At 35.2% G+C, this 25292-nt stretch overlaps 3 protein-coding genes across 5 annotated transcripts; 1 reads left to right on the top strand and 2 right to left on the bottom strand.

Annotated features, from left to right (window-relative positions):
• Positions 1-959: 959 nt before the first annotated feature.
• On the top strand, positions 960-4994 carry LOC129290288 (E3 ubiquitin-protein ligase At1g63170-like). Of its 3 annotated transcripts, none has more exons than XM_054927018.1 (5): positions 982-2180; positions 2568-2687; positions 3011-3143; positions 3472-3648; positions 4483-4994. In XM_054927018.1, exons 1-5 carry the CDS (start codon positions 1618-1620, stop codon positions 4645-4647), a joined length of 1158 nt encoding a protein of 385 aa, XP_054782993.1. In that variant the 5' UTR covers positions 982-1617; the 3' UTR covers positions 4648-4994. The 3 variants fall into 3 exon arrangements, with proteins under 3 accessions (XP_054782995.1, XP_054782993.1, XP_054782994.1); XM_054927019.1 differs by having other exon boundaries at positions 995-2180; positions 3475-3648; XM_054927020.1 differs by lacking the exon at positions 2568-2687 and having other exon boundaries at positions 960-2180.
• Positions 4995-6723: 1729 nt separating this feature from the next.
• Positions 6724-7424, bottom strand: LOC129290224 (uncharacterized). The gene has a single exon (XM_054926942.1). It carries the CDS (start codon positions 7361-7363, stop codon positions 6827-6829), a length of 537 nt encoding a protein of 178 aa, XP_054782917.1. The 5' UTR covers positions 7364-7424; the 3' UTR covers positions 6724-6826.
• A 9443-nt stretch (positions 7425-16867) lies between these two features.
• LOC129291019 (homeobox-leucine zipper protein ANTHOCYANINLESS 2-like) lies at positions 16868-23209 on the bottom strand. The gene is made up of 9 exons (XM_054928109.1): positions 22416-23209; positions 22115-22332; positions 21908-22025; positions 21111-21818; positions 20864-20965; positions 20543-20755; positions 18594-18768; positions 18136-18506; positions 16868-17664 (listed from the first exon to the last, which is right to left on the bottom strand). The coding sequence occupies exons 1-9, from the start codon at positions 22563-22565 to the stop codon at positions 17293-17295; spliced, it is 2427 nt and encodes an 808-aa protein (XP_054784084.1). The 5' UTR covers positions 22566-23209; the 3' UTR covers positions 16868-17292.
• Between the last annotated feature and the right edge of the window lie 2083 nt (positions 23210-25292).

The following is a 25292-nucleotide window of genomic DNA, read 5'->3' as shown; positions in this document are numbered from 1 at the left end:
TAGCAAAATTAAGCTTCTACTTCATTGGTATCGTCCTTGTGAATGTTTTTAGATAAGAACTTTTTAAACATCTTCTTCTTGAGCTGATATTGAAAATGAAGGTTAGAAGATTGAAGAGATTAATGCTTTGTAGGTTTTTTAAGTATAAAAATAAACAGTGTTTGGTCAAAATTGATGGAAAGGTATTGGATGGTTTGTTTTTTTTCTAGTAAAAACTACCTAATGCTTCTTGAAAAATAATTCATATTTAAATTTGCACTTACACCATGTTGATGTGTTGTGCTCGTGTCATGCTATGTGTCATTGTGAGTCTCACATAATATCTGTCAGTTGAAGTTAACGACAAGCTATTGAATGCTTCATTTTTTAAAGTTCGTGATTTATTTTGCACCATCTGATAACTTATTTCTTAAAAAATAATATATGACTAAATTTGCTACTTTATCCATTAACAATTGAAGCAGACTATGAGAACCTACAAATGTGTTATCCCAAAGTAAATTAAAGAAAAAATAATATTAAAACTAAAAGCAATAAAAAAAATATTTTCCTGTTTTCATGTTATAAAATCAAATAATTATGCAGAATAAGCGTGTCGTTTCTACCAAACTTCAATATCTAAAATTTAATGACAAAAGAATTAAAATTAAAACCAAATAAAACTAGGTTTCTTGAGCATATGTTTTTAATTTAATATTTAAAACTTATCGTGCAGATTCTTATAAATACAAATTTCATAATTGATGTTGATATAATATAATTATAAGCAAGTATATTAATGGACGGTATCGATTATTGCCGTTAATTTATCATCATGATAACCCCAAAAAAGTGCCATTTCTTCGTTGAACCGCAGGACCATGAGAAGATCTAAATGATCGAAATATATTTTGAAAAACTTTGGGGCAGAAAAAATATGCGTGCCTGAAACCGAAGGCAAATATTTGGAATGGAGGCAAAGCTGAAAGCTGTTTTCTCCCTACAGGAGTATCAGACTAGATTTCTGTATCAATAACAAATGAGCAAAAGAAGGAAATTCAAACTAGGAATGGCTCAGTTCTAGGACACAACAAATCAGAGATATTGAAGCAGAGCGAAACGGAAAGGTTTATGAATAGATGGAAAGGAATCAAGAATTTAGTTAAACCCAGGAGCTCACCCGAATATGATTTGTTTTTTTTTTTATAGAAATTTAGTTTAATTAAAAAAGTAACGAATTTAACGGTGGTACTAGAGGCATCTGCTACTGTTTTCCATTTTCTTACCGTTTTTTCGTACAAAGCCACCCGCGCCCCTGAAACCCCCTTGTGTTTGTTTGTACCTTTGCATTGATAGATGCCTTCGTAAACCAATTCAAAGTTTAAATTTGAAAACGAAATTACAAACAAGCACCGATTTTTCCAAAGATTCGATTCCATTTCATTTTCCCAGATCCTTGAATTCAATCCCAAGTTCAGAATCCTCCATCACCTTCACTTTCGCGTTTCGCATCAATCTCTGTTTCGTTTATTCAATTTGATTATAGTCGTCCCATATTTCTTTAATCTCGAATCAATTCGAGTTTTGAATTTCTGAATATAATAGAAGCCATATATCTCTTCCGGTTGAATTTACATAATGTTAAGTACAACCTCGTTGCCTTCAGCTCTGCCAGATTCCGCCGTAGACCCCTCACCCCTTCTTCGTTACTCCGTCTCCGATCAATTGCTCCGACGGACGTCGGGGCCACTACGAAGCGCGGCGCGGTTCTTCCGGCATGCCAGCGGGCGGCGGATGATGCTCAGGGAGCCGTCGGTGCGGGTGCGGGAGAACGCGGCGGAGCAGCTGGAGGCACGTCAAAGTAACTGGGTGTTCTCGAAGCCGGTGGTGATACTGGATGTCGTTTGGAACTTGGCATTTGTGGCTAGCGGGATTGTCGTTTTGGGGCTGAGCGTTGAGGAGAAGCCTTCGGTGCCTTTGAGGGTGTGGATTGGCGGGTACTTGCTTCAAGGTGCATTTCACTGTGTGCGTGTGACTCTTAAGTACCGAAGATACATGCAAACGCAAGCACGTTCAGCGTCCGAAGGCCAGTATCAAAATGGAATTTCTTGGGAAAGAGGTGTAGATTTTAATTCTAGTTCTGGGAGTGATATTGGCGATGCAAATGATTCTGCCGACGAACAGGATCAGGAAGGATACAGGTACACTATTGCATAACTGTTGGATATTGTGACAATAAAGTGGGAAATTGAACTCCTGTTATATCTTTATATGCTACCGAGAATGTATAACTTGTAAACGATTTAATTTGAAAATTTGAATCTTGTTATTATTAGCTTACTATAATTGAGTGTTGGATATTGGATCGAGTAGAAATCACTTGATGCCAATAAAGTAGGATTTTAGATTTGAATCGTGTGAATAAAAAAACAAATCTAGGGTTGACAATGCTTGAATTTGATTTAGCCTACAGTATCAGATATGAGATAATTAATCATCACGGAAAAAAACAAAGTGTATTTTGAAATGTGTACTGAACCTTTACTGTGTCACCTTTTTCAAATATGTAAATGATGCTTTCGTTGCAGCATCAGAAAGCGCATGGATTCTGCAAATACTATGTTTTCATTCATCTGGTGGCTTCTTGGATTTTATTGGATTACTACTGGTGGCCAGAACTTGACCCAAGATGCCCCTCAGCTTTACTGGTTAGTTGGGTTGTTTAATTAGGTTCTTAGAAGTGATACTTGCTGTTCCAAAACTTCCAGACTTGTAGTGAGCAATCTAGGGCATAAAATAATGATGCCAAATAAACTACAATTCCTAGACAAGCAGTCTGATAAGTTTGGTGTCAATTTTAGGATAAGAATAGGAGTGTGTGAGAGTAGTGAAAGAAGTCTAGTGATTAAAAAATTAATTGCAACTATCCAATAGGAATGGATTAGTCTTGTGTCTTAACATGGTATGTGATTTCTTTTCGCCTTCTTCCCTTTTCTGTTCTCAATCTAGATTGCATGGTTGTGGTTTTCAGGCTTTGTATCACCTTCCTTGCTATCGACATTGTAATTGTTTTGATCTGCGTGGTTGTGGCATGCCTTGTTGGTATTGCTGTTTGCTGCTGTCTGCCATGCATACTTGCATTTTTGTCAGTGGTGGCAGATAAGGTGAATAAGCTTTTTACCTTCTTTATCTTGCTTATATTGTAATTTTTTAAGATAATGAGGAGCTACTTCTTTCCCTGTGATTAACAAACAATCCACTAATATTTTCTCTTTGGTTTATCAAAGTGGCTATTTCGGTATGAAATTTATTTCTCATACTGGATTTTAGAAGATTTCATTGGAATTAGTTTAGTCGATAATCAGTAATATTTTAAAAATTTATGCACTGGCATTCATATCACGCTCAATTTATCCTGAACCAGGGGCGCTGCTTCACAAATTCAAGGTTCTATGCATTGTCTGTTCTGATAATTTTTTTTCACTTCGGAAGCAGGAAGGGGCAACCAAGGAAGAAATCAATCAGTTGCCGAAATACAAGTTCAGAAGGGCAGATGGACATAAGCTTGATGTTGATGGTGATGATGCCCAAGCTTCATCTTGTAAAGGAATAATGACCGAATGTGACAGCGATACACCTGCGGAACATGTTCTTTCCACGGAAGACGCAGTAAGCTTCCATTTTTTCTTGATCAATTGCGAGTGGGGAGGATATGATCTGCTCTAATAATCATGCTTGAAAACACAAACACAAAAACAGTTTTTTGCTAAATGTTCTCTGAATGCTCTAGTCTCTAGTTATTGCGTTGCAGCTCAAGATTTAGGATTCTCCCTTCAGTCCTTTTATTAGGACCCGGTTAAGTGGTCTGCTTTGGTCCTTTTTGTAGAAAACTTTTAAAAATTGTCTTCTGCATTAATTACTTTCTTACAAAAATGCCCTTCATTACTTCACTTTTAATCAATTAGGTGGAAAAAAAAAACTGTGGCAAAATTAAGGTGTGAAATTTCCAGGGTTTTAATGGTGATACTGACATCATCTTGAGCTATGTCATCTGATACTTGTTGGTATATTAGATGAGACTAGATATCTTGCATACAAATAAACCAAACACAAGAATTTTGTACATTTCTTGATACCCAAGGTCCTAAAACCAACATAACTGACAACCAAATCTTCTGAAGTTGTAAAACCATATCTAAAACAATCATGAGTCATCATACAGTTTTATCCCCGATTTGTCCGTTGTCATTTGTTTTTAGAACCTTTCAGCATGTCGTGATCTGAACTCTGGTATCTTGGATACAGATAGTATTCTAGATGCTTCTGTTTGGTATGTTGTTATCTAAAATAATGACTCTGAGATACCAAAGTGTTCTCTCAGTGCGTCTGTTTTTTATGGCAATTGTCCTTCTGTCCATCATGAGCATCATAAGGTATTGTATCATATTAGACCTCATATCCTATACGAGGATTTCTGGCATGAATGATTGTGATGGATGACAGGAGTGCTGCATCTGCCTGTGTCCCTATGAGGATGGGGCTGAACTAAGAGAACTTCCATGCAGCCACCATTTTCACACGGACTGCATCGACAAGTGGTTGCACATCAATGCTAACTGCCCTCTCTGCAAGTTCAACGTTCATTCTGGAAACCATTCGCAAGTTTGAATTGGAGAAAAGGAGGCATTTTCACGTTAGATCATGTGCTTCTTTTTTTTTTTTTTTTTGTGCATGCTGTCACCAGCATCATACTGGCGGATGATTTTAATATGTAATAATAAGTATGATTCTAAAAAAAATTTAATATAATGGTTAAGGTAGGAGAGTGTACTTTTATCTCAGTTTATATCTCTAAAGTTGAGGCCTTATTGTGGAGTTTATGTGTCTAATTTAAACAAACAGCGGGGCGAGTTTCTCATGTGTTGATACGGACTAACGAATCCTTTTTTGTTTAGGGAGGAAAGGACACATATTAAAAGATAGATTCCATTACAATTATGACTTCTCTAATCTTATATTGGTCCACATCTTTTTGTTGTTTTTCTTTTTCGTTTTTGTTTTATACTCTGTCCATTTCAAATACGTAAAAGATGTGTTTTACCTATCGCACACTCATCAAGACAAATATTTAGGTAGTTAAGATTTCAATTTTACTCTTCTTTAATGCCAATAATTTGATGCAAATAGTGTTAGTATACTCCTAGGAGCATTTCAATTAAAAAAAATATTATTATCCTTAAAATTCCATAAAATGCTTTACATATTGAAAGATGGGACTTTTCATAAAATGTCTTAAATTTGAAATTAAATTCTTTCTTGATACAAGAACTAAACTCATTCCATCACTGCCATGTCCTCAAACAATGTCCCGATTTATATCACTGGATTTTCGTGTCAGTATTTTTAGTTGGTTCCATCTTATTTTTACTCTGATAGTTTCAATTTGGAAGTATATTTCTATTTCAAGATTTCCCTCTCTTTTCACCATATCTTTCTCTTTGCTTCATGTTTTAGACTTCTTTGATATTTATTGTTAAGCTCAAAACGTCAATTCATGTCCAATTTTAATGACTTCAATTTATATATATATATATATTTTATTTATTTATTTATTTATTTTTAATTTCTCAAATATACTTTTAAAATATTAAATTCAAAACATCTATATTTAATACAAACTATCTAGAAATTGAAGAAAAATCCAAATTTGAGCAGGGGAGTGTTTAGTATATTTGGGAAAGATTGATTGGATAGTTTAAGAGCGATTGAAAAGTTTAATTAAATGTATATATAAAGTAATGAAACCAAATTACGATTAACGAAGCTACAAAATAACTAACTAAAGGTGAGGGTAATCTATTCAGTATATTGAAGAATGTCTTGTAAAATTAACAAAATACCTGAAACATAAAAACATATATGAAATATAAAAGAATAATATTTATTTTCATGAAAGAGAGGCAAAAATTAGTTAGCAAGGGAATAATAGCCTGCCTAAAATTACGAAGAAATTAATGGAAAACATCGGAGACAAAGGGAAAGAAGAAGCTGAGGCTTAGTTATTGAGCAGGTCAGCAGGAAAAACTGGAGTATTATGTGAAATTATATATACACATTACACACATATATAATTTAATTATTTTTTTAAGCATCTGGACTCAACTATTCTAAATCATTTTAATAAAAAAATAGTTTATTTGTTTGGCATAGAATTCCAATATTTACCTAATTATTATGAAAATATCAACTCATATTATATGAGATTGAAGGGCCAGGTCAGGTTCATTGAAAATTCCCCAATTTACATATATAAGCACATGTTTTTTTCCAATTAATGAATATAAAAAAACCAAGTAAAATTACATGAAAAGTATTTTTCCTGGCTGAAAACATATTCCGAGAAAAGGTTTTAGTATCGATACGTTGTAACCTGACCACACGCCAAGAAAAATAAAAAAGGGACTCGATATAGTGGAGGTTTAGAGGGATGGAATTGCAACTGAACAGAAAAGACTAATCCAGATTGGTGAGAAGCCAAGTTTGACACTGGATCAAATATAAAAGGGCTGTTAATTAGTCGGTGTTAATATGCTTGTACAGTGATATGGTTTTCAAAATTTAAATTATACATGGATAAGATTTTTCATAAGTAATATAAAACGCAAGACCTTCAAAGAGTGCAGGTCTGTTTTCTCCATCATTATTCTTATATATTGTAAACAAAAATAATGAAAGCAAGTAATATCTTAAGAAATAATATGATTTGTACTTTTTTTTTTTTTTGAATACTATCAACGGTAACTTCATATTAATCAACCATAGAGCGTGCGTGCGTGTGTTGAATTTCTCAAACATGTAAGCGAAGATGATTCCACCAAACGGGAATCCCCAAAACGAGTCCATTATTTTGAACATCCATGTGATGGTGGAAGCCCCCAGACCTAGACCACATTGAACCGTCATCTTCATACTTCTTCGTCTTCACTGAGAAACTGATGACCCCACTTCTCCGTCCCTCCCAGTTCCTCAACCTGTAACTCAACACCTCCGACGAACATCCCTCTTCCTTTGGTACAACGTCCGAAATCGCTATTCTCGCCAGCCCAATGGATCGAACTACACCTTTCGACGTTTTACACTCAACTTCGAACGTAATAGACTTTGCATGTAATGGCGCCTCTACCATCAACTTGTCGTTCCATATAGCACAGTACCCTGAACCTGAGCCATCACCTCCTTGCTTCGCCATTGTCGTGGTCCAACAGTTTAATGACTCCGTCCGGACCACGACATGCATGTCCTCCGTCACCGGATTTTGACCGATACAGAGGTTGTGGCCGGATATGACGGTGACCTCCAGAGAACGTGTCTTAATTGGGTTCATTTTTGGTGAAGCCTGGCAAGAAAATGGTAGTAGAAACTGAAAGAGAGATTTGGTAGTAGAAACTGAAAGAGAGATTTGGTGATGAAAATAAAGGAAGAGGAAGGAGGATATATATATAATGGGATTTCGGGCAGAGAAACGTGAGAAAGGGACCATGAAGAAGGTGCAAATCAAAGACACGGATTTGGTTTACTCGGTCTTTGCGAGACTAGTAAGCAGGTAACGGGCGTTGACCCTGCTTTCCTAGGAGTACTCGTTCGAGCTTTCTGAGAGACTGTTCTTAAATTTCTCGGAATTTTAATTTCTTACTTATCGCATGGGCAAGAATTTTCTGGCCAAGTCTCTACTGAAATTTCAATTTCAGTCAATTATGTATTGTATAATTGATTAATCAAGTGAAAATACAGTTGTGATTTAGTAGGACGTAGACACACACGCCTACGCAAAAATATATACAGGTCAAAAGTGGGGAAAAATATTTTTAATTTGAGTAACCCTTCAGATTGAGATTTGAGGGGCAAGTAATATCCGGGTGGACCTATATATTCCTTAAATCTTATTTACAGGCTAGAGAGAATAAAAAAATTAATCTTATTCATATGGCACTTGCTAATTTTTAATATTTTGAATAAAAATATCAGTAATAAAATTTAAGAATATTCATTAAGGGTAAAGATAAAAACTTATTAAATTTTAAAAAAAATTAATAAAATTTAAGGTTTTCTTTAATTTTGGTTAAACATATTAAAAGTGATTTATAAATAGGGCTAAAAAGAGTAATCTACCAACAATAAAATTTAATTTGCCCTACATATTGAAAGCAATTAATAGAAAGATATATAAAACTAGGTTTTCTACATGTAAGATTCACATCCCAACCATTTATTTAAATAATAATAAGACATCTATGACACATACCAACTTGATTTGAATTGAATATATAAAAATTAAAATTTTTTAAAAATTTATAAAATATTTTAGTAAAAATCTAGAAAGAAATTTAAAAAAATAAAATAAAACATTCCGCCAAAAACATGAGAATTAAACAGTTTAAAATAAAAATTCTAATAAAAAAATCATCCATAATACATAAATTAATATAAAATCTCAATCCTCTCTCATTACTTACTGCTCCAAATTTTATAGTTTTAGATTGAACAATACTTGTTCGTTTTGACAAACTCTATATCCCAATCCTCGTTTAGACCTACCTAACTGTTATCTCTCCCCCTTAGGGGATGCAAATTAAAAGCCAGTTCATATTTAGCTTAGGCATCGCAAAATTGAAAGGGGCAAAGGGCCCCACTCAAACAAACGTGGGACCGCCCCTGGTGCGATGGCATATGTTTAGGAAAGACCAAGGAAGTCAAGGGAAGAATCTTGTTGCATACGTTAACAGGACATACAGTTTTTTAATATGCTCACCGACTTTTCCGTCATTACGTGTATCTGTTTTATGGCCTTGTGACTTGTGAGGCGGTGTTTCCATTGATGCTTCTTTGTAATTTTAGTTTCTTAAAATTCTAATGACGCGGGCACGCACTCTTAATTGGCCTCTTAACCTCCTTGCATCAAAATATTCTTCTCTAGACTCTACCGATAACAGTGGGATTGATCGAATTCAATGAATTCGATTTCCCGTAAATTATACGGTTCTAAGTTTAATTCTTGTTGATGAAAACAAAAGGCACTACTATTCTAGGAGAATTTATCCAAAATTTGAACTTTTAATAGTGTTCAAATGTAATAAGTAGTTGTGTTGGTAACGTAACTTCGGGGTATACATTTGTTAACAAGAAGGATATCTTTTCCCTATGTAAAACAGTATAATTTTGAAAGCTTGAAATTATGGTTTTTTTTTTTCTCCCTCGCATAACAAATCTTTTATTTAAACACTGGAAGACCGACAAAAGATTCATGCGATCATCTCCACACTCCATCTTTCGCCTTACTTTGCGACATTTTAATTAATTTGGAACTTGGCAGGTTTATTATCAAGACCGATATAATTATATATAAAAATTACATGGACCATAAGAGATTTAGATTCAGTGAATGATTAAGTTAATCACTTAATGAGTGTCTCATTTAACATAATAACAACCATTCAACTTATAATAGACGAATGGTTGTCAGAGACTTTGTAGTAGTCATGGAATATGAAATCTTAAATTTTTGGATAAAACAATGTAGGTAAGAAGTGTTTAATCATAAAATTGCTATGATTTTTTGAAGAAAAATGTTTTTTAATAATTTTTAAATATTGATAAAATTTAATAGTATAATTAAAATACTTATTGGATGACTAAATTGAAATAGGACTTTTTAAGAAGCTTGACAATAAATTAATCGGTATAATCAACTAATATGATTGTATGGTTAAAAAAAATCCAAAATAAAAATAAAAATGTGTGTGTGTATTCACGTAACACAATTTCAAAATATCTAGTGACCAATAAAAATAAAAGTGTGTGTGTGTGAAATGTTGCTCGAATATATTATAAGTGTATGTGTAAAACGTTGCTCAAATATATTATAAGGTTAGTTAGGTTAAATAACTTGAAGGACTGGCCCCGAAACTCAATAAGAGGCCACGATAGAATAAACATGCCAAAATTTCATTAGCTACAAACATTGAACCGTTGGCACAAAAAGACACGATCTTACGTAATGCCGAAATCTACGGACCTTACACGCAAGTATCTTAGTAAAATTGGTTAATTATCAAAATAGAGAGTATGGAATAAAGACTATGCCATAAATTTTGCGAAATCCTTAATTCTTCGGCAAAACATGCTAGATCTTAAGGGAGAGACTAACATCACTCTGATACTATAAATAGAAGACAAAGATACAGAAGAAAATAATCAACACTCAAACAAAGACTCGCATTTTATACTTTTTAGCCTTTAGGTTATCAGTTAATTTTTTAGTTTAGATTTGTAATTTCTCGTATTTCAATAAAATCAAACACTTATTCTACCAAAGCCTTATATTTTTTTATATCCAAATGAATTATGGTAAGGGAGCTTGGGACTTTTTTTATTATCAATTGACACTCAGTATATCTGACACACCTAGAATTTGTTGTTCACTATGAACAATATATCTATGTATATATATATATCACTAAAATTTCAAAACTCAATCCAATCCAACTTTTCAAGAAGTTATTTTTTAAGACTAGTATTTTATATATGGATAAAATTACAAAGATTAAGTTTGAGCTAACCAAATCAAAATTATACCAACTGAGTTTCATCACAGAATTAAAATTTTAAAAATAAATTTCAATTAAGTTAAGATCATATCAAATCATTACTTTTACTTAAAAATTGAAGGGTGTTTGGTTTAATTAGTCAAGAGAGTTGTTAAATTTTATAGGATACTAAGTGATAGAATAAAAAAAACAATAATTTTACTTTTAAAAAAAACAAAAACCGCAAAATGGCGGCAGGAGAGCGCCCTGCCTCCTCAGACGCGAACCAAAATTTTAGGAATATAGACCACCAAAGACATACGAGAAGTTCAACTTCAACTTCGCTCTAATAAAGTAGTAACACTTCTTCTGATATTATACGATTAATTAATTATGAAGTTACTATGAATTTAGATTGGGGAGTTCGTGGTAACACGTGGCGAGAATGAAATCGGCCCTCAACTTCAACGAAATTGAATCCCGTGTCCAATTTAGATGGAGAATACGATTGGGTTGGGCTTGAGCTTGACATTTCCAAGATTAGTTTAGTGACATGCAAGGAGAGGCCCAATACCTACAGGGATGTAACCTCATGAAGGGCTCTACATTTGATTTCTTCAAACTTTCGTTTCGTTCGGCAACTCCCGACTTCCCCTTTTTAAGATGACACCCAACTCTACACGTTTACCTTGGAGCTATGAGCATTGTGCCTTTTTTGGATCAACCAATAATGATGAGATCCCCTGAAATGTCTATCATCAATGAATAAAAATACTCCTACCAAAAAAAAATGAATAAAAAAAACTCGGCACACTTTGGAGTGTATAAATTTGTGGCCTTCTAACACGTGGTGAAAATGTTTTCTCAGTATGTGTCACTTGAATTATTTTACCCTGTAGAGTATTTCACTTCAAGCGTCTATCTTAATACGTGCACCGCATTTTTTAAATTCAATTTTATTGACGATAGTTTGAATTAGGAACGTGTCTATACACGTTACGAAAATGGCTAATAATATTTATAATTTTTAATTAATGCTGGTTGTTGTGAACTTTTGTTTCACGTTGTTTTTATTAGTAGAGAAAAGAGAAAGAAAAAGAAAGAAAGAAAGTTCATAATGAATTGATGATGGCAGAATTATTAAATGAAGACAGATTCAAAAGTGGGCCAGATTCAAGAGTTGGTGTTGTGTGGCAAATTCAAAAGTGGGCCCTTGAGCTCGTGGCCATTTTTCTGTCCTCCCATGACCCACCCGCAACAATTATACTTCATGGAAATGAATATGAAGCAACCCTTTAACAAAACAGAGAGGAAAAAATAATCATGGTTTCTGTATTACCAGACACCACACATTAAATGCAGTTCTTCCAATCGAAATTAAACTAAAATTTCGGTTGAAAGCTTTCCATTAATTCGACTTGCACTTCCACTTGCCAATCTGTGCAATCTTAGATGCATAAGCAAGGCAAGGAGTGGATTGAGTGTGACTGTTGATCCACCAACAATCAAATCGTGAGCAGTGTAACGTCCAAAAATCAAATCTTGAAACCTTGCGAGGAAGAGGGCCCCAGAACAAGAAAATTGCCAACTGTGGAGGCCATTCAGGACGAGAGGTGAATTTTGAAGGTGAAAATTCAATGATAGATTGCAAACATGATGCAGGAATGAATGGGACATCCTATATAAAAGAATCTCGAAATATTGGGCCAGAAGAGGCAATTAACCTGGAGATTCATGAAAACTACTGTTGACATCCCTGAAAATCTATTTAGTGTTATTATTATCAACTGTGATTGTCAAGCAGAGATGGAACGTGGCGTTAGGCTGGATTGAACTCGAAGCAAGAGTCACTTTCTGAGTTAGGAATTATCAGCTTCTAATGTTTCCGAAAAAACGGCACAGTTTTCACCGTCAACATCTTGTTCATCTCGGGAACTTGAATCTGAACCTGAAATATGCACTAGCATTATCTGGAATTTCAATCCTACCTGTGCAACAAGTAGTCCGCCAAGGCCCAAGTGTCTTTGAAATTAAGACTCCACTGTCGGGTTTCCATCATCATCCGCTGCAAGCCTGCACAGAAATAATACTGTCATTTCTTCCTTATCTAAAATTTATTTAATCTGTTGGCTTGATCCTTGATCCTACGATGGAGATAGGGTTTTTGATACGGTGGCTATAAATAACAAGGAGAATCACATTCAAGAATCACTTAAAAAAATTATTCACAAACAAAAATCAATACAAAATAAATTATTATTAAAATAAAAATGATACTTTTTTTTCTAAATGAGACTTATTATTAACCTTTATTTGTGAATAATTTATTTGAATAGTTCTTAAATATAATTCTCTCTAAATAATATGTATTGTACTGTCATTTCATCAAGTCATTCTCCCAACTGCAGTATCAAACTCATGAACCACTTATACTATACATGTATTGTTTTTGGAGATAGATTTATATATTAATTTTACTTTTTTTAAGTAAAAAGTGAATTTCACTCAAAAGAATCAACATTCACAAATAGGGACTAGCCCTCAAAAGACAAAAAGGCCAACAACAAAACCATCAAAAACTTAATAAAAGCTCTACAAAAATCAAGGAGCAGCATTAAGAGGGCGAATCAAGTCCTTAGCTGCAGTAGTGTAAGTGACCAGTACAAACATGGTAGGGAAGCTCAATTGGATCAAGAAGATTGTCCACAAAAATACGATCTACTCCTTATCTCTCAAAGCTTCCTGTATTGCTTCTATTTTCACTTGCTCCCAAGTTCATTCTACAACATTTGAATCTAACTACTCCCTCTATTCCTTTTTAACTATGAGAGAATTTTTAGAGTTGTAATTTTTGTTCTAATTTATTTATTATAATTTTACAGTTATGACCTTGTTTAAATAATGTAAATGCAAAAAATTGTCTTTGAAAATTAACATTATTTTTTATTAAACTTGACAATGCTTAAATTTGACCTGTCAAAATTAAATGACTAAATGAAAATAGACAGATATGATAAAGGAGCCAACTTAATCAATTTTTCTAGATAAGAGTATTACTTTGGAAGAAGAATGACCCTATTTTCTTTGGTATTGAGAAAATAGGGTTGCTTCTTGTAGAAAGCAACGGAGAGAAAATAGGGTCGTTTCTCATACAAAGTAACCGGGGCAGTAACTTGGATCAGAGTTAGATATAATTAGATTACAAGAACAATGAAATTCTGGACAAATTTGTAACATAATTGCATGCTTATTAATATTATCCCTCTATCCTGTTTGTAAGAGACTAGTTGGCAAGTCGCTCGTAGGCCCAACCCATATTATTTGGCTCTTAATAGTTCCACTCTTATTTTCTGTTCCGCAAAATTTAAGAGGCATGAAGAATCGAGGGGAGTTAATAAGGTAAGTAACGCACCTTTCTCAGTTGGCCATTCATTTACTTATGCTGTTAATGACTCCACCAAGAGCATTTTTTTAAAAAAGAAATTTAAATGATAATATAGAGTTGCACGAAAGCTATAATCGCAGGAGCAAGTTTGGATCCAAAACTTGCATTCGATGCATTTCAACCACTAAATTGTTATATTTGTGGCAATCTGACCCCTTGTTATTAGTTAAAAGTTAGTAAGTCCGTTAGTTTCAATACTTGGCTCTCTTTCGGACCGATTCCTCTCCCTCTGCGCTCACAGCGAAAAAAAAGGGGATAAGCTGCCTACAACAATATTCAGAAAAGTGGGGAAAACAAAGAAAAATATAGACGGCAGGAATTAAATGAAAGGGAAGGAGGCTGACACGTGAAACAGGCAATAGAGGATAATCCCCAAATTAAAAAATATAAAATATGTTTTATTTTTTAAAATATAATCATTATCTCTTTTTCAATAGTATTCTTATTGATAATAATTTTACATTCATTATAAAATATTTAATAAAGATAAATTAAAAAAAATAAAGTTAGCTTAAAAGTATTAAAGTCTTTTATTGAGGATAGAATTTAATTAAAAATATTTTATATTTTTCAATGAATGATGTATTTGTTTATTCATGGCATGGCAACGCGAGATTGCGAAAGGAAAGTGAGTGAAGTTTGATGGACAAACATAAATGCGACGCACAAAGACAAGAGAGCGAGTACTTGTAGGGTGATGAAGGGTGGAAACATGTGATTCATCAGGTGAAGGATGGGGCAGAAGCTGGAGCCAAAGCCCCGTGTTTCAGGTTAGGTTTTAAAATATAACAAACCCGAGTTTGCAGCTTAACTCTTTTATTAAAATATCTTATATTTTAAAATATTAAATTACTTTTAAGAATGTCTTATTATCATTATTTTTTTGCCAAAAGATGTTTGGAAATTATAAACAAATTATTTGGAAACGCATTGCATGCTCATCAATTCTGGTGAGCACCGCGCGCTCATCACCGGCATGAGGAGATTTGAATCATTTATTTCTCTTCAAATGATTTTTACCATTGATTTAAAATTATTTTTTAAAATATTTTAATATTATATTTATAAAATTAAAATATATTAAAATAATAAAAAATTATAATATTAAATATGAACTGTTATTAGAGGACAAATATTACAATACTCATCACTCCTAATAAGATTTAGATTGTCCAAATTTAAACTTTTTACTTTTGTTTTATATTTATTAAAATAAAAATTATGTAAAAAATATAAAAAATATTTAATAAAAATTTATTTATCACCAATTTGGTTAATATAGATTTAATCTAAATGACTCAACTTAAAATTATTTTTTAATAATTTTTATAAATTAACTATTCAGATTTATTTTGAACAGTAAAGATATAATTTAAAATGTCTAATTTAATATTAAAAATTTTATAATTTTAATTAATTGATCATTTAAATAAACTCTGGACGATTCATATTTAATATTATATTTTCATAATTTTTATTTTAATAAATTTAATATAAAAATATTTTAAAATTAAGTTTAAATTAATGACAGATATCATTTGAAAAAAAAATGAAAGGCCCAGATCATCTATAGGGATGATGAGCACGGCGCTCAGCAAATGCGATCCCAAATTATTTGTTTCTCTAGTCTATTTTCAACGTCGAGGCATTAGTGCATTCTCTCTGTCTCTTGCGCTTGCATTAAATGATCCCAACAGTTTCCGCACATCCTACCATGCCCCATCCTTCACGCTTCCCTGTCCGCGCCTCCATCAATCACCTCTATCAAACCCCCACTTTCCCATTCCATTATGAAATTCTAACATCATCTCCTGTAGAGCAGTCAATTATGGGCTCGATCTTTTTAAATCTGAAAAAAATTGAGAGTGAGGTTGCTATTTTAATTTTTGAAAAGATAACTCAAACTTAAAAAAAATTAACCCTGTTTAAAAATAAAAAGGTAAGCCCTTTTAAACTTTAATATATTTTTTAAAAAAATAATATTAAAAAAAATAAAAAGAAGATATCATATCACTCGAGTTCAACACTTATTCTTTAATCCAGACGGTAGACACACACATTATTATTTACTTACTTTAAACATTTTTCATTCTTTAAATACTTAGAAATTGTAATTTTAATTTATTACTTATTGCAAATAATGAGGACGAAGAAAGAAAATATGAAAAGCTTACTATATTTGCCATAAATGAGAATCCACAAGAAGAAGGATCAAATCATATTAATGTTGATGATGATGAAAATTATTAAAATTTAGCTAATAATGCTAACAACGTGTAATTGATATCGGAGTTGATTTTAAAATGTTATTTTTTCTATCAAATTTTAAATTTTTATTGTGTGAATTGATTTTATTTTATTTTCTTAAATTTAATATGATGTATAATAACTTTATTAAAATTTTAAATATATTTTTTAAAATTTTTAAATTAAAAAATTAAAAAATAATTAGGATTAAAGGCCAATCCTTCAACCTTAAAAGTCAGGATCAAGCTATTAAAAATAAAGCCTTAACATATAATCAAACTTAAAAAAACCAACCTGACCCTGACCTTGAATTCCATCATTTCACGACATCTTGCTTTTATCTCTATGCTTTTTTAATTATCTTCAACCCTTTCAACAACCTCAAACACTGAAAACATTGAATCTGTGAAAACTTCAGTAACAAACGTCATCAAATTTTATTAAAGTTTAAAAACTGAAAACACTTAAAAAAGATTAAACTGACAACAAACCTTGGATGAAACTATAAAATGTCTCATCTAAATAAAATAAAAATAAAATTATAAGGGTTTTTTATTATTTCTTTTTTTGCCCAGAAATTATAGGGGATTACACATTCAAGTGCAAGCATCCATGGTCAAAACTCTTTTCTTTTTATTGTCAAAAAATATTTACAACAGAATCTACCCCTGCGTTACATCCACAACAGAGACAAGAAGCCCTCTTCCCTGACCGTGAAACGAAGTCAGTGCAACCATCAAACCAAAATCATAACATAATCTCCATTTTCAATTTTATTTTAAACATTTTGATTGGGAAAGTGGAGCATACATTGGATCTTTCCGAGTCAACACCCGAACCACCATCCTTGCCTCGCCCTCACACTGCGTCAGCCCCTTCCCGCGCGGTTCGTTCTTGACTCAACACCCTTCCCCTCCTCGTGTCTTTCCCACGCGCCTCTATTCATCTTTCCAACACCATCCCACGCCTTTTCTCTGCCACTAAATTAAAAATTTATATTTTGAGAGGAAAAAACTTGCAGTTTACGTTTCACGTGACTCAGCTTTCGCATGGAAGCGCTGCCTTTATCTTCTGCACCGTACAAGAGATGAGGTTGTTCACCGTCTCCACCGACTCTACCGTCAGCTTCGCCGTCGGCAGGCTATTCACCAATATCTGGAACGCCACCGTCAGGAGCGACCCCCTTTCCCTGCCGCCGTTGCTGACCGACGTTTGGGACCCTCGAGACCCTGAGCCGTCCGGCACGATCACAAACCCTGAGGGAAGTAGTGCCACGTAAGCTGAATCGCCGCCGTTCATGACCAGGTGCATCGCCGGAATATCCACCGGCGCGTACACCACCAGCGCCCCAGCCGCGTCGATGCAGGTCTCCTGCAATATTAGCATGCTGCTCTGGCTCGAATTCATAGCCTGAAAGTTGCACAGAATAAAACAATAACAAAATTAGAAATTTACATAGTCAAATGCCGGGTCCCACTGCTTCTGTTTTCATCTCGTTTTCTATAAAGCTGGCGCAGAACTCAGAAGCCCAGAAGAAAAGGTACAACCGTCCTATCTATTTTGACTTCTCATCAGAGTTTTCATTTGCTTAGTTGTTAATAATTCAAAATTAAAAATTCTAATATTAATAAATTTCTCAACACATCACACAAAGGCTTTCAAGTTTTCATTACTTAAAACTTATTTTTTACCCAAACCCTGTCTCATCTCCTGCTGCCACAAGACTGTCCTCAAAGATACTTCCAAATTGGTTCATTGCCCAATTTCACCTCTCTTTTCTAACCACTGCACTACACGATGATAATGCCACTTTGACCTGATTAGGGGCATTTTTGTCATTTAAATCAGAGAGAGAGAGAGGGGGGATTTCAGTGTTCATACACTGGCTCGAAGGAGGGAGACGCAGTTGCCGTGGTCCTGGCCGCCCTTGGCAATGTGGGCCATCTCCTGCATGGGCCCACCATTCGACAGTATGTCCCACTCGCTCCGGAGCCGTTCGTCGCGGAGGAAATCGAACAGTCGCTGCGGCGACACCGGCAGCCACACCGACGTGGCAGCACTCAGCACTATCCCCGGCGGTTCCCCCGGGTCGTCGACACTCTTGCGGGTCATGACCCGGACATCCTCGCCAACGTTGCCGGCGTTGAGCTTGTTCCACTTGTGCACCGTCGAGGCACAGACGCCGGCGCAAAAGTTGGTAGTCATGCGCTGGGCCAGCTTCAGCATGCTCCGTCGCCCGCCGGCAGTAATGGCTGCCACACCAAAACCAAATCGGAAATCACCCTCATCCACATATTTAACAGTGAAGGAATGAAGGGAAGTACAGCGGGGCGTGTTACCAGAATGGTCTCGCGAAGGAACTGATGAGGACATCAAAACGGCGAGGCATTCGCATTGACGATGGAGGGTGGCGATCCAGCGTTGCGCGCCAAAACCCAAGCCTGAACTTAACAAGGGTCTATACAGCTGGTGAACCTGGCTTTCATCGTACTCTGCATGCTCCACCCATGTCACCTGCGTTTGCATGCAACATCCCACCATTCCAAATGTTTCAAACTCGGACTCCCCAAATTTACCAATGTTCTGAATCAATCCCATTCATTTTATATACTCCAACTTATATGCCATTGATATGTAAAAATTATTTATGCTCCTATTCTATAGGTTATAACCAATTAGATTAATATAGAAAATTCATTAATGGAAGTGCACAAGAACACAAAATGACCACCACCCATGGCCACACCAGGAGATTGGATCTCTTCCACTTTTTTTTAATTAAAAAAAAAAACTCTAACAAAGATGGGCATATCAAACTACATGCAAGTTGCACGTTTCCCAAAAGAAATCCTTTATTGCCTTTTCTCACTCGTACATTCACAGAAATCTCCATATTTGATCAATTTCAAGAAAGAAAGAAAATAAAAGAAATTATGAGTGTTATCCAAAAAAAATATCATGTTACTATTTCGAGAGGAGCAAAGAAGCACAATATTGGCATGATACATCTATCTATTTTTGAAATTAACAGACAACGAAGACCACACGAAAAAAAGGATAAAATATAAATCTCTAAGTATCTGATGGACTCCATGAGAGTACCTAAAAATACCGCAACAGGAAAAAGTGAAGCAGGATTTGGAGGAGCAAGGAGCAGCGGGAAGAGAGAAACCATCGAGATTTGGTATAATAGCAGTGAGGTGTAACTCATGGCAGATTCTAGTATCAGAAACAAACAAATTGGACAGTCCTGTGTTTTGACCACAATATAATATACGCACAGTGAATTGAATAATCCTTGCGGGCAGATTGCCGAGACAGCATCAAAGTGGAATAGAAACATCAAATGCATTGTTTATTCCCTCCAAGAAGTAGCTTCTCAAGATTGCAAGGCAATTTGCTCACAGAAAGGGTACATTCAAGTAATGTGTTTCTAGGTCCAGAAATTCAAGTCATGGAGGCTTCCGCGAATATAATAATGGGAAAGCCTGCCATGGATCGAAATGCAGGTGTTGAAAGTGTTCAAGTTAGGTTTGGGAACAAGAGAAGGAGAAGCATCGTATCTTAGTTGGAGATTCTTTGGGACTTAGAGGAGCATTATATATTATATACTATGCCGTTTGAATTGGGAATTAACACTGACAAAGGGGTTATATAATGAGTAGGCACTCCAGTAGGTGGGTCGCTTAAATCCATGTGCTCTTTCTTCAATATAGCTTGGAAAAGCTAAACCCCCCATGATTTTTGTCTTGTTCTATTTTTCCTCACACAGATATCCTCGACTATACTACTTGTTTTAAGAAAACAAATATAATAAAGATAAATTTAAAGACAACAATAATATTATATTTCACTTTCCAAAAGTAACAAAAATAAATATTACTATCGAAGCATAATTAACATCGCCAAAAATAAAAAAATAGAAGTCCATGTTGTAATTTGAGGGTAAACTAACAATTTGAACTGTGAAGTATTCAATCTGTTAAGTTTTGATGTTTGAAAATAGCAAGTATTTAAACTAAACTGCGCAAATAACAAACTCAAAACACGTTAATTCATTTTGTTATTTTATACCGTTTCCATTCTCTATGCCTAAAAGACACAATCAATGCCGAAGTGTTAATTTACCAAGAAGACAAGCAAGTACTTGTTGGGAAAACATGGAGTTATCAAAGCAAGTGGAAGCAGGTACAGGCACGGTTAAAATAAAAATAAGGACAAAGCAATGTCATTTTTACTGTCTAGAACGACAAAACAAAACCAAAGCGACCAGAAGTTTGGCAATTACCTTGGAGTAACCATTAGGCATGTCTTGAACTACACAGCCAGAAGGAAGCCTCCTACAGCTCACAAAAGGTGGTGCACCAGAAGTTTCCCGGACACCATCGATGGATACGTCCACAACAGCCCACACTCCATCCGCGTGCTGCTTGCAGAACCGCAGGAAATTCACCTCCCGAACCGGTACCAATGGCGATAGAACTTGCAGCTCCGCATGCATCTGCGGGCCATATACAAAGTATTTATAAACCAGCCACTCAAAAAGACATGGACTGCATAGGGTAGAGCTAATTCAAGTAGTGGAAGCTTAAATCTAGGCGTGACTCACTAGTTGGAGAGCACCGTTTCTGGTTCCATTTATTCCACTAGATATCACTTCAGTGGTGGAAGTTCTTGCAATCATGCAAGGAAACATTTCTGCCCAACGATTCTGTCACAGGATACGGCAAACCAGTTTGAGAAATTAAGATTCGAGCTTCTACATCAATAAGATTAGTTAAAACCCTTCAAGGAAATTAAGAATGTAGCCTTTGACAAGGGTGAAAAGTGAATGAGAGACTGAATAGTACAATTACCGAGTCCATTAAAGTTTCAACAAGGGCCAAGCTGTTTATGATGACCATTCCAGTCTCCCTCGAGGCTTCAGACGCGAAGCCATTAGGTTTTAAGCCAATGCAAGGAGTGAAAGTCCTTGAGTACTCGTCGAGGCTGAGGATTTCTCTCCCACCTTCCAAACTCCTGATCCATAGAGGCTCATCAGTCTGAGCCATCTTCACCAATTCATCCATGGCAGCCAAAGCAAGCTCGAGAAACATAGACCTCTCTATTGATCTATCGAGCCCGGTCAGCCCGGCGCTGGCCGGCCTCCCTGGAGGAGGATGAGGAGGAGCTCCCATGGCTAAAGGGCTAGAAATACCAATGCCCAGGTCAGGCCCCATGGGCAGTGTTGCAGGCACAGTGCTTATACCACCAAAGCCATTGCTTCCAACTCCTAGCTCCAAACTTGAGTTTGCCAACGGAGGGGCCATTGAGTTGGGATATGACGAAACTGGGCGGCCGAGGAACTTGCCGGCGAGGGCACATACCCGGTCTAATTCATCCTTTAACCGGGCGTTTTCAACCCGAAGGTGATGTTCCTCGAGTGAAATTTCTCCTATTATAGCTGGACCCCCACAGTTTGAGCAAATGGGGTTCCTCATGGCGTCCCTGATGGACATGTTCTCCGCCCTAAGCTTGTCATTCTCTTGCCTGAGCAGTGTATTCTCATGGCGTTCCAATTGGGTCTGAGACAATATCCAGAGAAATTTCAAAAATCCAACATAGTCCCAAGCAAAATCCATATCAAACAAAGGACTTGAAAAACTAACGGTACCTTCATCTGAGTTCTTCTATTCTGGAACCAGAATTTCACCTGCCTTGTCTCCAAACAAAGCCTCTTGCTCAGTTCCAATCTCTGCTTCTCGTCTGGATGAGGACACTCCTTGAACAAACTAACCCCAAAATGGAACAAAAATAGAAGCTTTATCAAAGACGAGAATAAAATTTATTTCTGGAGGAAAAAGAATAAAATAAACTATACGATTCAAGTTCTTGTATCTGTTGAGGGGTGTGTCGGTGATAGCGCTTTTTCCTGGGAGGGTGATCGGAGGCATCCTGATCATCGCCGGAAGCAACTTCCACGTTATCACTTCCAGATCTGCTTTCTTGCTCTTCTTCTCTGCTTCTTCTCCCATTAACATTCATCTCGTAATTCTCAGACATCCTATTTCCATCCCTTGGCCCATCTATACCCGTTTGCTGAAAAAATATATACACAGCCAAAAATGTCAAGAGATGAGTGAAAAACACTCAGGCAAAAAAGCCGAAGGAGAAGATCTCACAAGGGCAAGTGAGAGGCCTGGAGAGTTGAACATGGCTTTAGCAGTGGGAGTGGAAGTGAGAAGTCGAGGCTGTGAGATTGCACCGGAGGGCATTCTAGACGAATCGTTGCTGCTGTAGGAGGGATTATCCGGAAAACCCACAAAACTCATCCAAGAAAAAGCTTCTTTGATTCTTCTTCCACCAGCTCGATGCTTATTCTTCTTCAACACAAAATTACGCACAGATTCCCAAGTAAGCTGCAATTGCAGTGCTTTGTTCCACGATTAGCTTCCAGCTCGGAAATTTTCAAACCAAAATGTGAACTGGCTCTCCTCCAAATCTGCCTCGTAAATATATACACTCAAGAGGGCCAACAACAGCGAACCTCCAAGCCTATAAAAATAGTTAATATTAAAAGACAGGGAGAGATATAGGAGGAGACAAAAGGATAAAGCCCAATGTCTCGCCTCTAAGAAAAGTCCTTTTGTTTTTTATATTCGAAAAGAGAAACAAGGGAAGTCGATCCTTCTCTAGCCCGCGCTGTAGGGAGGGTAAGGATTGATATGAAAAAACAGGAACCCTAGTCATCGGAGAGCGTCATCGCTTTCTTTTGATGCATGCTTGACTATGGTAAGGTTTCAGGAGGATAAAAAAGAAAGCAGAGGAAAAAAAAAACGATAGAAAAATGAAACGTCCGTAGATTTAGACAGAGAAAGGACAGAAGAGAGAAGAGAAGAGAGAGAGTGAGAAAGGAGGGAAAAAGGTAAAGATAAAATGGAACATGTGGAGTCTTCGAAGCCTTTCAAATATAAGGATCCAAAAAGGTTCGGTTGACTCTTGCAATCTCCTCAATCTCTCTCTCTCTCTCTCTCTCGTTCATCTCCTTGTCCTTCTCCCTGCTACTGTAGATGAGTTGGGATCTGAAAATTGCTGCGATAGGCCTTTTTAATACTCTGTTTTAACTTTTTGGGTGGCAGATACCCCAAGAAAATGAAGTCACAAATTGAAATCCCCTCTTTCTGTGAATCATTGCCCGTTGATTCTCCCAATCAACGCTCGAATCAGCTAAGGGGGGGACAAATTATTGCCAGGATACATTGTCTTTTTTCTTCTCCTTTTCCTTCCTTCCTTCCAAATAAAAAAATAAAAAATTGGGATTCACTGCTTTGACTTCTTGCAAATGAAATTCAATTTGATATTTTAATATTTCAATTTATCAGATTTCAACCTTGCTAAAATGATCTTCTATAGTTTACTACTTCATTTCAACCTTAATACTAGTACTATAACGTGTCTAATAAATGAATGGTAAAATATGATGCAAAAAAAGTCTATAATTCATATCATTGAGCGAGTGTTTTCTTAAATTATCAATCTAAAATATACAAATGGTGTGCATGGGCTGGGTTAGGCCGAGCTTCATTCCAATCCCGATACCTCTAAGGAGCCCAACCCAACTAGCTCTAGCAAGATCAAGTTAATTGAGGCTATCAAACCACTTGGGCAATCCTAATTAAATGTGGTTTGAATTTTTAAAATGATAAAGTTATCATTATTTTTTAAAAGTATCATCCAATTAAAATTAATCTACTTTATTTACCTTCAATTTCTTTCCTATACAATCTCTCCCTACAATATAATTAATAAAGACATTTAGCCAACAGGGCCTAATTCTAGTGAAAGGAACTAATCCTTCAAGACATGGTGAATCAAGATTTAAATACATGTTGAAAAATATGTTTATATTTAATATACAATCATACTTTGAATAGGATTGACTTTAATAGGAGAATGTATATGAGCAATTAAAAAAGATATTTTACAGAAAAGAAGAATTTAGTGTTATTGACTTTTTATAAAATATCCTACATTTTAAATTAACATTGGCGGTAAAAAATTATATCCTGTATTGTAGACTAGATGGAGCATTTGAGACGAATAAGTTCGCTTTGAAAATTTCTTAGTTATGAAAGAGGATGGAGTGTTGATTCGTTTTGTAAGTGTCTTAGTCCGTCAAAATATCGATCTAGTTATTGGCTTATTGCTAATATGTCCAAGCTTGTTCTCAATGGCCCTTAGTTTTGTCAGTTTCTTTATAGCCTTTTTTACTTTTTTTTTTCAAAATATGAATATGAATATGAATAATGACACGATCCCTTTAAAGACCTAACCTAGTGACAAATTTAAAATTAACACGGATTTTAACAAAACATTAAAATAATATAAACTAATTATAAAAGTGTCAATAAACATTCTAAATCCTAAACTTTATGTAAATAACATCCTAAATTATAAATGTTTGAAATGAACAAAAAACTCTTAAACTTCTAAATTTCAAATACTTAAAACCTCACCGTTAAATTGAAAAAAATGGCTATTACTTTTATAGTTGTAGGGCACATTCATACGTTAATGTGATATCATCTTGGCCCTTAAAAAAATGGTAGTTTTCTCCAACTTAATTGTCAAATTTAAAATGCTTGAAATTTAGAAGTTGATGAGAGGTTTTACACATTTCAAGAGTTTAGAATTCAAAATGTTATTCACGTAATAACTTAAGGTCTATGATGCTTATTAATCCACTTGAAACTATAATGGCCTTCACTATCTATTTGCATAATTCTTCTATCTACTTTGAATGGTCAATAGTTTCTACCATATTAGCTCAATCTTCTACATAGTCACATCCATAATGTTTGAACCTAAAATGATACTCTCACCCAATTCAGTCCAACACAAAGGCAATCGATACTTCCTCCTATAAAGTGCCTTATATAGAATATTTGAATGCTGGAGTAAAAACTGCTGTTATAGGTGAACTCAGCCAAAGGCAAATGGTTGTCATGGACTGTGTGTTTACATTTGTCTTCATGATATAAGCTTCGTTTAGTTAGTAT

Source organism: Prosopis cineraria, unplaced genomic scaffold (assembly GCF_029017545.1).
Source record: "Prosopis cineraria cultivar Desert tree isolate PC_DT_omini unplaced genomic scaffold, ASM2901754v1 PC13, whole genome shotgun sequence".
NCBI lineage: Eukaryota > Viridiplantae > Streptophyta > Magnoliopsida > Fabales > Fabaceae > Prosopis > Prosopis cineraria.
Note: the sequence above shows the minus strand (reverse complement) of the source record. Positions and strands in the feature narration are given on the sequence as shown.

Bases quoted from the DNA above. Each gene is read 5' to 3' on its own strand.
- LOC129290288 (XM_054927018.1), top strand. From the start codon at position 1,618: ATGTTAAGTACAACCTCGTTGCCTTCAGCTCTGCCAGATTCCGCCGTA. The intron at 2,181-2,567 runs GTACACTATTGC...CTTTCGTTGCAG, and splicing joins CAGGATCAGGAAGGATACAG to CATCAGAAAGCGCATGGATT. The intron at 3,144-3,471 runs GTGAATAAGCTT...TCACTTCGGAAG, and splicing joins TGTCAGTGGTGGCAGATAAG to CAGGAAGGGGCAACCAAGGA.
- LOC129290224 (XM_054926942.1), bottom strand. From the start codon at position 7,363: ATGAACCCAATTAAGACACGTTCTCTGGAGGTCACCGTCATATCCGGC.
- LOC129291019 (XM_054928109.1), bottom strand. From the start codon at position 22,565: ATGAGTTTTGTGGGTTTTCCGGATAATCCCTCCTACAGCAGCAACGAT. The intron at 22,333-22,415 runs GTGAGATCTTCT...ATATTTTTTCAG, and splicing joins CAGGCCTCTCACTTGCCCTT to CAAACGGGTATAGATGGGCC. The intron at 18,507-18,593 runs GTAACACGCCCC...TTGGTGTGGCAG, and splicing joins TCCTTCGCGAGACCATTCTG to CCATTACTGCCGGCGGGCGA.